At 49.2% G+C, this 12,739-nt stretch overlaps 1 protein-coding gene across 1 annotated transcript in view; it reads right to left on the minus strand.

Annotated features, from left to right (window-relative positions):
* The window catches only part of map3k22 (mitogen-activated protein kinase kinase kinase 22), a 39,291-nt gene that overhangs the window by 5,215 nt on the left and 21,337 nt on the right, over positions 1–12,739 (minus strand). Inside the window, exons 9-14 of the mRNA XM_079754951.1 lie at positions 10,034–10,101; positions 6,534–6,595; positions 4,605–4,676; positions 4,085–4,249; positions 3,508–3,656; positions 2,642–2,773 (exon numbers count right to left, since the gene is read on the minus strand). Of these exons, the coding sequence (XP_079611077.1) occupies positions 2,642–2,773; positions 3,508–3,656; positions 4,085–4,249; positions 4,605–4,676; positions 6,534–6,595; positions 10,034–10,101 (648 nt within the window). The remainder of the gene's footprint in view (positions 1–2,641; positions 2,774–3,507; positions 3,657–4,084; positions 4,250–4,604; positions 4,677–6,533; positions 6,596–10,033; positions 10,102–12,739) is intronic.

Genomic DNA, 12,739 nt, shown 5'->3' on the forward strand with positions numbered 1-12,739 from the left:
GACAGGAGCCCTGAGGGGGAGGGGACAGAGGCTGAGTGACAGGAGCCCTGAGGGGGAGGAGACAGAGGCTGAGTGACAGGAGCCCTGAGGGGGAGGAGACAGAGGCTGAGTGACAGGAGCCCTGAGGGGGAGGAGACAGAGGCTGAGTGACAGGAGCCCTGAGGGGGAGGAGACAGAGGCTGAGTGACAGGAGCCCTGAGGGGGAGGGGACAGAGGCTGAGTGACAGGAGCCCTGAGGGGGAGGGGACAGAGGCTGAGTGACATGAGCCCTGAGGGGGAGGGGACAGAGGCTGAGTGACAGGAGCCCTGAGGGGGAGGAGACAGAGGCTGAGTGACAGGAGCCCTGAGGGGGAGGAGACAGAGGCTGAGTGACATGAGCCCTGAGGAGGAGGGGACAGAGGCTGAGTGACAGGAGCCCTGAGGGGGAGGGGACAGAGGCTGAGTGACAGGAGCCCTGAGGGGGAGGGGACAGAGGCTGAGTGACAGGAGCCCTGAGGGGGAGGGGACAGAGGCTGAGTGACAGGAGCCCTGAGGGGGAGGGGACAGAGGCTGAGTGACAGGAGCCCTGAGGGGGAGGGGACAGAGGTTGAGTGACAGGAGCCCTGAGGAGGAGGGGACAGAGGCTGAGTGACAGGAGCCCTGAGGGGGAGGGGACAGAGGCTGAGTGACAGGAGCCCTGAGGGGGAGGGGACAGAGGCTGAGTGACAGGAGCCCTGAGGGGGAGGAGACAGAGGCTGAGTGACAGGAGCCCTGAGGGGGAGGGGACAGAGGCTGAGTGACAGGAGCCCTGAGGGGGAGGGGACAGAGGCTGAGTGACAGGAGCCCTGAGGGGGAGGGGACAGAGGCTGAGTGACAGGAGCCCTGAGGGGGAGGAGACAGAGGCTGAGTGACAGGAGCCCTGAGTGATTCACCCTCTCACTAATGACATGTGCCTGTTAGTACTGGGTCACTATTCACCCTCTCACTAATGACATGTCCCTGTTAGTACTGGGTCACTATTCACCCTCTCACTAATGACATGTCCCTGTTAGTACTGGGTCACTATTCACCCTCTCACTAATGACATGTGCCTGTTAGTACTGGGTCACTATTCACCCTCTCACTAATGACATGTCCCTGTTAGTACTGGGTCACTATTCACCCTCTCACTAATGACATGTGCCTGTTAGTACTGGGTCACTATTCACCCTCTCACTAATGACATGTCCCTGTTAGTACTGGGTCACTATTCACCCTCTCACTAATGACATGTGCCTGTTAGTACTGGGTCACTATTCACCCTCTCACTAATGACATGTCCCTGTTAGTACTGGGTCACTATTCACCCTCTCACTAATGACATGTGCCTGTTAGTACTGGGTCACTATTCACCCTCTCACTAATGACATGTGCCTGTTAGTACTGGGTCACTATTCACCCTCTCACTAATGACATGTCCCTGTTAGTACTGGGTCACTATTCACCCTCTCACTAATGACATGTCCCTGTTAGTACTGGGTCACTATTCACCCTCTCACTAATGACATGTCCCTGTTAGTACTGGGTCACTATTCACCCTCTCACTAATGACATGTCCCTGTTAGTACTGGGTCACTATTCACCCTCTCACTAATGACATGTCCCTGTTAGTACTGGGTCACTATTCACCCTCTCACTAATGACATGTCCCTGTTAGTACTGGGTCACTATTCACCCTCTCACTAATGACATGTCCCTGTTAGTACTGGGTCACTATTCACCCTCTCACTATTGACATGTCCCTGTTAGTACTGGGTCACTATTCACCCTCTCACTAATGACATGTCCCTGTTAGTACTGGGTCACTATTCACCCTCTCACTAATGACATGTCCCTGTTAGTACTGGGTCACTATTCACCCTCTCACTAATGACATGTCCCTGTTAGTACTGGGTCACTATTCACCCTCTCACTAATGACTTGTCCCTGTTAGTACTGGGTCACTATTCACCCTCTCACTAATGACATGTCCCTGTTAGTACTGGGTCACTATTCACCCTCTCACTAATGACATGTCCCTGTTAGTACTGGGTCACTATTCACCCTCTCACTAATGACATGTCCCTGTTAGTACTGGGTCACTATTCACCCTCTCACTAATGACTTGTCCCTGTTAGTACTGGGTCACTATTCACCCTCTCACTAATGACATGTGCCTGTTAGTCATGATTCAGTCCTTTATGCGGAGGTCCGTTCTCTAGCTCCATGTGCACTGCGGCTGTCGTGGATTGAACCCAAAATCCTGAGGTCCCTAACCAGAGTCCTTGATAAAACCTTTGCTGAAGTACTTTATATTAAACGGTACTCGTGTTAGTTTTGGGATTTATTAGTAACTCCATTTTTCAAGTTTCCATAAAAGAGAGGAAGAATCGGGTAGGTCAAATCCTTGCTACTTATCATCATCCTCAAACACGGCGATACGGAGACTACTAGACAGGATCTATACTCCCATATAACTTGTGGGGTGGGAGGGGGAGACATATTTTAATGTCTTTCAGGAAATGTTTAAAATATATATATTTTCTACATTTCATGCTTACTCATTAAGAAAGTGGATTCAAGTGGAAGTTTTGTGGTAAACACACACACACGTATTACACACAAACACACGCGTGGTACATACCCCGGGCATGAACTCCACAAAGATAGTGAGCTTCCTGGTGTCCAGGTCCCTCAGAGAGCCGTAGTACTGGACGATGCGCTCGTGATGGAGGTTCTTCAACAGCTGGATCTCACACTCCAGGGCATTCACCTCCTGAGAGAGAGACAGAGAGAGAGAGAGAGAGAGAGAGAGAGAGAGAGACAGAGAGAGAGAGAGAGAGAGAGAGAGGGAGGGAGACAGAGAGAGAGAGAGAGAGAGACAGAGAGAGAGAGAGAGAGAGAGAGAGGGACAGAGAGAGAGAGACAGAGAGAGAGAGAGAGAGAGAGAGAGAGAGAGAGAGAGAGAGGGGGAGAGAGAGGGACAGAGAGAGAGAGAGAGGGAGAGAGACAGAGAGAGACAGAGAGAGAGAGAGAGGGGGAGAGAGGGACAGAGAGAGAGAGAGGGAGGGAGACAGAGAGAGAGAGAGAGAGAGACAGAGAGAGAGAGAGAGAGAGAGAGGGACAGAGAGAGAGAAAGACAGAGAGAGAGAGAGAGGGATAGAGAGAGAGAGAGAGACAGAGAGAGAGAGAGAGAGAGAGAGGGAGAGAGACAGAGAGAGAGAGAGAGAGAGAGAGGGGGAGAGAGGGACAGAGAGAGAGAGAGAGGGAAAGAGAGAGAGAGAGACAGAGAGAGAGAGAGAGAGAGAGAGAGAGAGGGGGACAGAGAGGGACAGAGAGAGAGAGAGAGAGGGAGAGAGACAGAGAGAGACATACCCATACACAGACAGGGATGAAGATGAACACAATTAATACAAGAGGTTCTGGAACTTCCGAAGACGTACAATAAGGGTTAAACACGAAGCTGTCTGTGGCCCAGCGCTCCAGACCCCAGGCCTCTGTGTGACTTACCTTGCTGGTGTCCTTACAGTCGGGATCAAAGGGCACCTGCTTGGCGGCCAGCTCGCGGCCCGTGTCCACGTCGTAGCAGAGGTAGACCTCGCCGAAGGCCCCTCGTCCCAGCAGCTTGCCCTGCCGCCAGTTCACCGGGGCCCGGGGGGCTGGGAGGAGAGACCCCGTTAGACACACCTCCTGTAAATCAGTAACAACCACTGCCATCCACACGTCTTCAGTAAGACCCCCGGTACCCCCCCGAACCGAAGATGGGCGCCTCACCGAGGCTGAGTTTTATGTTCATCTCTTTTTCTGTTCAACAAAGCAACCCTTTGCACCATCATTTCCTCTGCCATATCTGTTTCTTTAATCTAAAATGACGGACCCGCCGCGGTTGTCATTGCAGCAGGAGTAGGAAACAGACCCTTTTAAATTCTTCTTGTCTGGTGCTGTCGGATGGTTAGCCCAGAGGTCAGGGGTCATCAGGACCAGACTGTGATGCTGTAGTGATAGTTCAACCAGCAGCTACCTCACCACGAGCAGGCCCTGGTGTTCAGTGGCTGCTGGCCGTGATTAATCAGTTCTGTATACTCACATTTGGGCGTGGCGCGCGGACAGCTCTTCTCCATGGGGCGAGCAAGGGTTCGCAGGTCTCCGTACTGCGGGCTGCTCTCTCCGTTGTAGCTCCGCGTGCGACTGGACGGAACCAGCTGGAACAGGTTCTCCTGAGGCATGAAGCTCCGCGGGAAAGTCCTGCGGCCTGAAGGCCACACACACACACACACATGAGATATAGAGAGAGAGAGAGAGAGAGAAAGAGAAAAAGAGAGAGAGACCTTGACCAAGACAACAGGGCCAAAACTAAGAGCAGAGTGCCTCCTGCCATTAAGCTCTACTTCCTGTCAGACAGGAAGCAGCATGTTGTGTTGTTAGCCAAATCATAGAATTCTGCAACAGTGTAAATCTTAACAAGCAACTTGTGTCTGTAAGAGTGTGTCTGTGTGTGTGTTTGTCTGTAAGAGTGAGTGTGTGTGTTTGTGTGTGTGAGAGTGCGTGAAAGGATTTGTGAGTCCGTGAGTCAGTGTGTCCCTAGGTGTGTGTGTAGTCAGGCTCACCGTCTCCGTAGTCCTTGCAGCGGTTCGGTAGCTGGAACTGACGGGGGAACGTCCCCCCCTTCCCATGGCGACCTGCAGGTGGAGCAGAGGAGCAGGGAGTCAGGAGCAATCAGGAGGAGCAGGAGGAGCCAGGAGGAGCGAGAGAGAGCGAGAGCGAGAGAGGTGAGTGGTCCTTCAGAGTCTCTCATATCCAGGATGGACCAAACAAATAATACAAAGAAATCACATGCTTCATGAGGAGTAAAACCAGTGCCTCCATTCCACGTGTGGTGGGGGTTTACACTGTAATCGCTAAGTCTCTGCGCCGTATCCCGGGCAGAGAGCCTCAAAGAGAGAGTCAGGGTTCAGGCTCTCCTCTAGCAGGAGGAGGAGGGTCAGGGCTGCTTTTGTTATTATTATGAGGGCTGCTAACTGCTAACTAGAGTAAGGCTGCTCTGTATGGCCATGCAGTAATCAAGTAGCTTTAGTTAGCTGGAGTTAGCTTCAGTTAGCTGGGGTTATTTTCAGCTAGCTTCAGTTAGCTGGAGTTAGCTGGAGTTAGCTTCAGTTAGCTGAAGTTAGCTTCAGTTAGCCTTAGCCACGTCCCCAGCAGAGCGGTAACTAAAGGCAGGTAGGGGGTAATGCTGACACACACACACACACACACACACACACAAACAAACAAACAAACAAACAAACACACACACAGGTAATAATACAAAAACACACACAGGCACACACACACACACATAATTATACACAAACACACACAGGCACACACACAAACGCAATAATACCCAAACACAGACAGTCACAGACAAAGACACATGTAATTATACCCAAACACACATCTAATAGTACACAAACACACACAGGCACACACGTAATAATACACAAAGACGCCCAGGCACAAACACACACACACACACACAAACATGCATAATAATTCAAACACTCACAGGCACAGACACAAATGTGATCACAAACACACACAAACACACATTTATAGTCATGCATACCCCCACACACATGTTCACACACACCCACACACAGACAAATACACAAATTTATACACACACACTTAATAGAGAGCAATGGAGCCACTGTCAATTGAAAGCAGCTGTTGTGCCAGATGACCGCCTCCCCCTTACGTTGTTTTTGTGGTCGTATCCCATGGCGACGGCAGGAGGAGGAGGGTTTTGTTATTTTATTTTGGGGCTTTCTGGCCGGCGCCAGGAGAAGGGAAAAACGTCTCACAGCAAACGCTGAATAAATACTGAGTCCAGAGACACAGGAAGACGCACAAAGCCTACAGGGGGGCACATGTACTGCTGTGAACGTGTGAGAGAGAGAGAGAGAGAGAGAGAGAGAGAGAGAGAGAGAGAGAGAGAGAGAGAGAGAGAGAGAGAGAGAGAGAGACAGACAGACAGACAGACAGACAGACAGACAGACAGACAGACAGACAGACAGACAGACAGACAGACAGACAGAAGAGAGAGCCAGAGCGAGAAGAGACAGACAGAGAGAAGAAAGAGAAAGAGCGAGAGAGAGCGAGAGAGTGAGCGAGAGCCCTGCAGAGGTGCTGAATCCTGTCAGCTGTATCACAGAGACTTGTGATATCATTACACCATTCTTCTTTCATCACCAAGAGATGATGGACTAAGCAAATATTAGCTCCCTGCATAGGATATCCCTGTGATGCTATCTAACAGTTAGCATCCCCCCCCTCTTACAAGCTGTTTCCAGATGATTTTTGCATTCATCTACATATATCTGTCAATTTTTTACCCCTTATTACGAAACTTTGCTGGAGTTGTGCATTGTTGTGCGATGGTGTTAAGCAGAAAAGGTAAAGTGGGACTGAGCCAGATGTTTCAGCGTGTTTGTAGGACTGTTGATGATAATAATTGTTCAAATGTATTGAGAATAAAAGATGGATTCTGTTCTTACCTTTGTATTCATAGTTGTGGTTCAGGTAATTGTTGTCACGGTTGTTCTGCGAGAAAGGAGGGCTGGAGACAGAAGGAGACGCAGTGAAAAGGGAGAAGTCTGTAGAGCGCAGCATAGAGCAGGGCCTGCTCGAGTCACGCTATATGCAGACGATACGCTACTATCCAGGTCTCAGATCACATGCTAGCACATCCAGTACAGTAGGTGCTCCTTCCAAACCACAACCCTGTTATGGCTCCTAACCTGGCATGGAATTTCATGATTTTAGGGGCAAGGCCACTCGGCCTGCAGTGGGGCAAATTCTTTGAGGGCATAAAGGCCTCATGCCAGGGCATCAAGGCCATTAGTTAAAAAATATGACTTTAATTTCACTTAAATAGACAAATACATTTCTAAAAGCATTAATGCCTTCTTAATAAACAGTATTACACTTCTAGAGAAATTGTAAATTGTTTTGCAGTTTTTATCTGCATCTCGAAGAGCCTTTTTGCAATAATTCTCCACTTATTTTTCAAAAGGAAAAAAGGTTGAGTGAATTATTGAATTTTGGTAAATGTTAAAACTGAATAGCCTATAAGATTAGAATTTGCAATAAGTAACATATCTTTTTTAATTACACGTAATTACGATTGTTTCAAAATGACGATAACCCTCCCTCTGCCGTCATGGGGGTTGCCAGTATTGCCAGGATGGGCGGGAACTCTGGCTCAATCTGGCGGAGGCATCACTTACTGATCCAAAGCAGCTTTATTTCAGAGTGCAGCAAAAAGCTGTGCTGCGCTGGAACTTCAGATATGCTTGAGAAAATGTAACTTGTGTGGACGCTACTGCATTACTTGGTCAATAAAAGAGCTAAGCTACTTAAAAGCTAATCGATTCAGAAAAAAAGTTGTGTTTTCGAAAGCTTACATTTATGTCACGTCGTCTTTGGGATCGCTGTGCTGTACGGATCACGTAGCCGGTCAACGAGAGCTCTTTAAAGGTCCCATGGCATGCTACTTTATGGATGCTTTAAAATAGATATTGGTGGGCCCCTAAAACAGTATTTGAAGATGTCCCCAAAATTCAGCCGTGGTGCAGTTACAGCCACTATGAGCCAGTCGCAAATTGAGCTTTCCCCAAACGCGCTGTTTCGTTTTTAATGCAAATGAGGAGGAGGGAGGCGAGAGGCAGGTCAAGGAGGAGGGTGGGGGTGTGGCCCTGAGCAGCTTGGGGCCACGGTACCATGCGCTCTGTTTACAGTGGATGTATCGCAATGGGGAGGCGCACACAGCCTTGACATACGGGGAAAATTCCAAAACGGCGCGTATGAGCATCGTTTTTTCAAAGGCGGAGCAGAATGCCTAGTGCTCGTTTTAAACCCAACAAAATTTCTAGCTACTGGGGGAGCATATGTAGGCTAGGGGAACTTATATTAATGTTAGAAAACCTCAGAAAGTGAAATTTTCATACCATGGGATCTTTAAACAGGGAAGGGGAGCGTCAACGAATCCGGAATCTGTGGCAGGCCAATAGGTGTGAGAAGGATAGGGAATGGCCACTGTTAGTGGCTAATGTGTGGAGGGGAGGGTCCTAGAGATTTAATATTGAGTGTGCGTAAACGTCTCGGTGAGAAGGAGAAAGATTTCACAACCTGCGTTTGAACAATTCGCAAACTATTGACTCGTTCTTCCGACCTGTGGCTAGTGTGCCAGTGCCAGTCCTGCACGGGTCTTATTTAGCAAACCCGCACCTGCCCATACCAGCAATACCGCATCCGACCCGTGTTCTGACACAGTAGCGTGAATTACATTCCACACCCGACCAGACCCGCTATGAATTGATATCGATGCCCGACCCGCACCCGAAGGAAAATTAGACGCTTTAGATGGACCGCCGGGGAATTACACTATGTTGTGTTTGGCGTGGTGTTTTAGATTGCTGTGCAAAAAAAGCCCATCATCCACTGTTGATGGTTTTAGTTGAATCCTCCATCCTGAATAGCATATCCAGCACCGGAGAAGTCTCGCTCGCCATCGCAAAACCCATTTCCAACCCGCACCCGTGTCCGACACATTACATTATTTTTCAACCGTTTCATCCAAATTGTGCTGGTCACCCGTCTGGTACCCGAACCTGGTCAGGACTTTATGTGCCTTAAAGGGCTTTTCACACAGGAGACGTTTGTCGCGCCTCCTGCGTTCTCAATGGAGATGCCAGCGGGCAGAGAGGAGGCGCAGCGTCCTGTCAAGCGGCACGACAAGCGGGCGCACTCCCGTGAAACTGTCGCTTCCGTGCTCGTCGAACGCATGCATGCACACGTGGAAACAGTTGGTATAGATGAGACTCACAATAAAATTTGACACTGAATTTGAAACCGCACATTGTAATTTATGCATCTATTATCAAAATATTTATTAGTAATATAGTGAAAAAATGAGAGAATCACATTGGCATGTTGATTTACGGTGTTTGCCCCAACAATTTCTGGTTATGCCCCTAACATTTTCAGTTAGGGGCCACAGTGCTCCTAGTGAAAAAAGTTAGTCTGGAGCCCTGCACACACACACACACACACACACACACACACACTCCGTCTGTCTGCGTCTAGCCGTGCCCTTTGACCCCCTGTGCGAGTGACGTCTCCGCTGTGACCACTGGGCGGCAGGGGGCCGGGGGCACGCCGCCAGCTCACAGGGAAACGTTCCACTCACTCCCTCACTCCACGCTTCCTGCCTTTGTCCAGCAGCTCGGGACCAGATAAGCTCTCTGTGCAGGTACAGCTTCCTCCTCCCCTCTCCCTCTCCCACACTCTTTAATCTCGCTGCGGCTGGAGAGAGGGGGTCTTTCGTTTGCTCCATCATTCTTTCGTTCTCTCTCAAGGACATTTGGCTCGCCACATCCCTCTCTCTGACTCCTCCACACCGTCTCATTATGTGTCCTTGAATGCTCTTTCTCTCTTGCTGTCATTCAACACATGCTGTCACTCTCGACACTTTTCCTTCCCCCTCGCTCTCTTGCTACACCTCTCTCTCTATCTGTCCCCTGGCCTTCTCTCGCCCCCTCCCTCTCAGTCTCCCTGTCTCTCTCCTGCGTTCTCTCTCTCCCACAATACTTCTCTGCGGAGTGGTGATAACGCTGGAATCCACGCGTACAGATAAGGGGTTTGGTCGTCATGGTAACAGCGTAGCGACCTGATTTCCTCCGAGGGGACAGAAGGAGGGGTCGGGGGCGAGGCACTGGCCTTCACACCCCCACTACCTCACTGTGTGTTTGTGTGTGTGTGGCTGTGTGTGTGGCTGTGTGTGTCTGGCTGTGTGTGTCTGTGTGTGTGCGTGCGTGAGTGCACAGGTCCCATGTTCCCAGGGGCCTGTCGGACCTAGCCTAAACGCCATGGCTACAGCCGTTACAACCGTGTTTAAAATACACTTAGTTGCTTCAAAACGCATTTACACCCATACACACAGAAGCACACACCCAGACCCAGTGTGACAGTGTGTGTGTCAAAGCACATAGCCCACCTGTCCAGGGCCTGGTCTATGGATTGACAGCTGCTGGAGATGGAGTTGTCTGCACAGGCCTGGAGCAGCTGTGAGGGCGAGAGAGAGCGAGAGAGAGAGCTATTGTCAGCATGGATCCCATCAGCGAGGAGGGACTACACGCAGGACCCTCATCTGATCACAGTACGGACATCCAGCACTGACATTCCACTGGTTCAGGAAGACCACGACGCAGGCCGTTGTTCCCTTGTTTCGGATTCATTCCTTCATGTAAAGGATGCGAAATGGCCACATGACATTAAAGTTCATCTCTTCTCAAAGGACGGGGTGATAAACCCATCATAACCGTCGCTTACGGCTTCATAAGGGAGACTAATTAGACTCCTCCTTCAGTGTGCAAGCTCCTCCACCTCAACCTGAGGCTTCACCACGCTGTTTGGAGTAGGTGGTGACGGAGACTCGGTGTTACGTCTACGTCAGTACTGAGCTGGTATTTGTTACGTCTACGTCACTATAGAGCTGGTCCTTATGTTACGTCTACGTCAGTACGGAGCTGGCAATTGTAACTAGAGCCCGACCGATATATCGGATGGCTGATATAATTGGCTGATATTAGGCATTTTCCAAACTATCGGTATCGGCCGATTAATTGATATTTTAAATTTTTTGATATTTTTTTCTGTTGTGATAATAAAACAATAAAATAAAGTATATTTTTAAAATGCATTACCTAATTATTTTAGTGAGGACTCATAAATAACTACAAATAACCAATTTTAAGGAAATCTGTTTATGTTACGCGTTTCTGGAATTTCTTTTTTAAATATATATCGGCCGATATATCGGAATATCATATTTTTAAATCACCAAACATTTGTATCGGTATCGGCCTAAAATATCCTATATTGTTTGGGCTCTAATTGTAACGTCTACGTCATTACGGAGCTGGTATTGTTACGTCTACGTCAGTAGGGAGATGGTCCTCATTGTAACGTCTACTTCAATAGGGAGCTGGTATTGTTATGTCTACGTCAGTAGGGAGCTGGTTTTGGTACGTCTAAGTCAGTAGGGAGCTGGATTTGGTACGTCTAAATCAGTAGGGAGCTGGTTTTGGTACGTCTAAGTCAGCACGGAGCTGGTTTTGGTACGTCTACGTCAGTAGGGAGCTGGTCCTCATTGTAACGTCTACGTCAGTAGGGAGCTGGTCCTCATTGTAACGTCTAAGTCAATACGGAGCTGGTTTTGGTACGTCTAAGTCAGTAGGGAGCTGGTTTTGGTACGTCTAAGTCAGTAAGGAGCTGGCATTGTTACGTCTACGTCAGTACGGAGCTGGTTTTGGTACGTCTACGTCAGTAGGGAGCTGGTATTGTTACGTCTAAGTCAGTAGGGAGCTGGTTTTGGTACGTCTAAGTCAGTAGGGAGCTGGTATTGTTACGTCTACGCCAGTACGGAGCTGGTTTTGATACATCTACGTCAGTAGGGAGCTGGTATTGTTACGTCTAAGTCAGTAGGGAGCTGGTCCTCATTGTAACGTCTACTTCAATAGGGAGCTGGTATTGTTACGTCTACGTCAGTACGGAGCTGGTTTTGGTACGTCTACGTCAGTAGGGAGCTGGTTTTGGTACGTCTACGTCAGTAGGGAGCTGGTTTTGGTACGTCAAAGTCAGCACGGAGCTAGTATTGGTACATCTACGTCAGAAGGGAGCTGGTTTTAGTACGTCTACGTCAGTAGGGAGCTGGTTTTGGTACGTCAAAGTCAATACGGAGCTGGTATTGGTACGTCTACGTCAGTACGGAGCTGGTTTTGGTACGTCTAAGTCAGTAGGGAGCTGGTTTTGGTACGTCCAAGTCAGTAAGGAGCTGGTTTTGGTACGTCTACGTCAGTACGGAGCTGGTTTTGGTACGTCTACGTCAGTAGGGAGCTGGTATTGTTACGTCTAAGTCAGTACGGAGCTGGTTTTGGTACGTCTACGTCAGTAGGGAGCTTGTTTTGGTACGTCTACGTCAGTAGGGAGCTGGTTTTGGTACGTCTAAGTCAGTAGGGAGCTGGTATTGTTACGTCTACGTCAGTACGGAGCTGGTTTTGGAACGTCTACGTCAGTAGGGAGCTGGTATTGTTACGTCTAAGTCAGTAGGGAGCTGGTCCTCATTGTAACGTCTTCTTCAATAGGGAGCTGGTATTGTTACGTCTACGTCAGTACGGAGCTGGTTTTGGTACGTCTACGTCAGTAGGGAGCTGGTTTTGGTACGTCTACGTCAGTAGGGAGCTGGTTTTGGTACGTCTAAGTCAGTACGGAGCTGGTATTGGTACGTCTACGTCAGTAGGGAGCTGGTTTTGGTACGTCTACGTCAGTAGGGAGTTGGTTTTGGTACGTCTACGTCAGTACGGAGCTGGTATTGTTACGTCTAAGTCAGTAGGGAGCTGGTCCTCATTGTAACTTCTACTTCAATAGGGAGCTGGTTTTGGTACGTCTACGTCAGTAGGGAGCTGGTTTTGGTACGTCTAAGTCAGTAGGGAGCTGGTCCTCATTGTAACGACTAAGTCAGTAGGGAGCTGGTTTTGGTACGTCTACGTCAGTAGGGAGCTGGTTTTGGTACGTCTAGGTCAGTAGGGAGCTTGTTTTGGTACGTCTACGTCAGTAGGGAGCTGGTTTTGGTACGTCTAAGTCAGTAGGGAGCTGGTTTTGGTACGTCTACGTCAGTAGGGAGCTGGTTTTGGTACGTCTA

The sequence above is a fragment of the Pollachius pollachius genome, assembly GCF_949987615.1.
Source record: "Pollachius pollachius genome assembly, chromosome: 17".
In the NCBI taxonomy this organism is placed as follows: domain Eukaryota; kingdom Metazoa; phylum Chordata; class Actinopteri; order Gadiformes; family Gadidae; genus Pollachius; species Pollachius pollachius.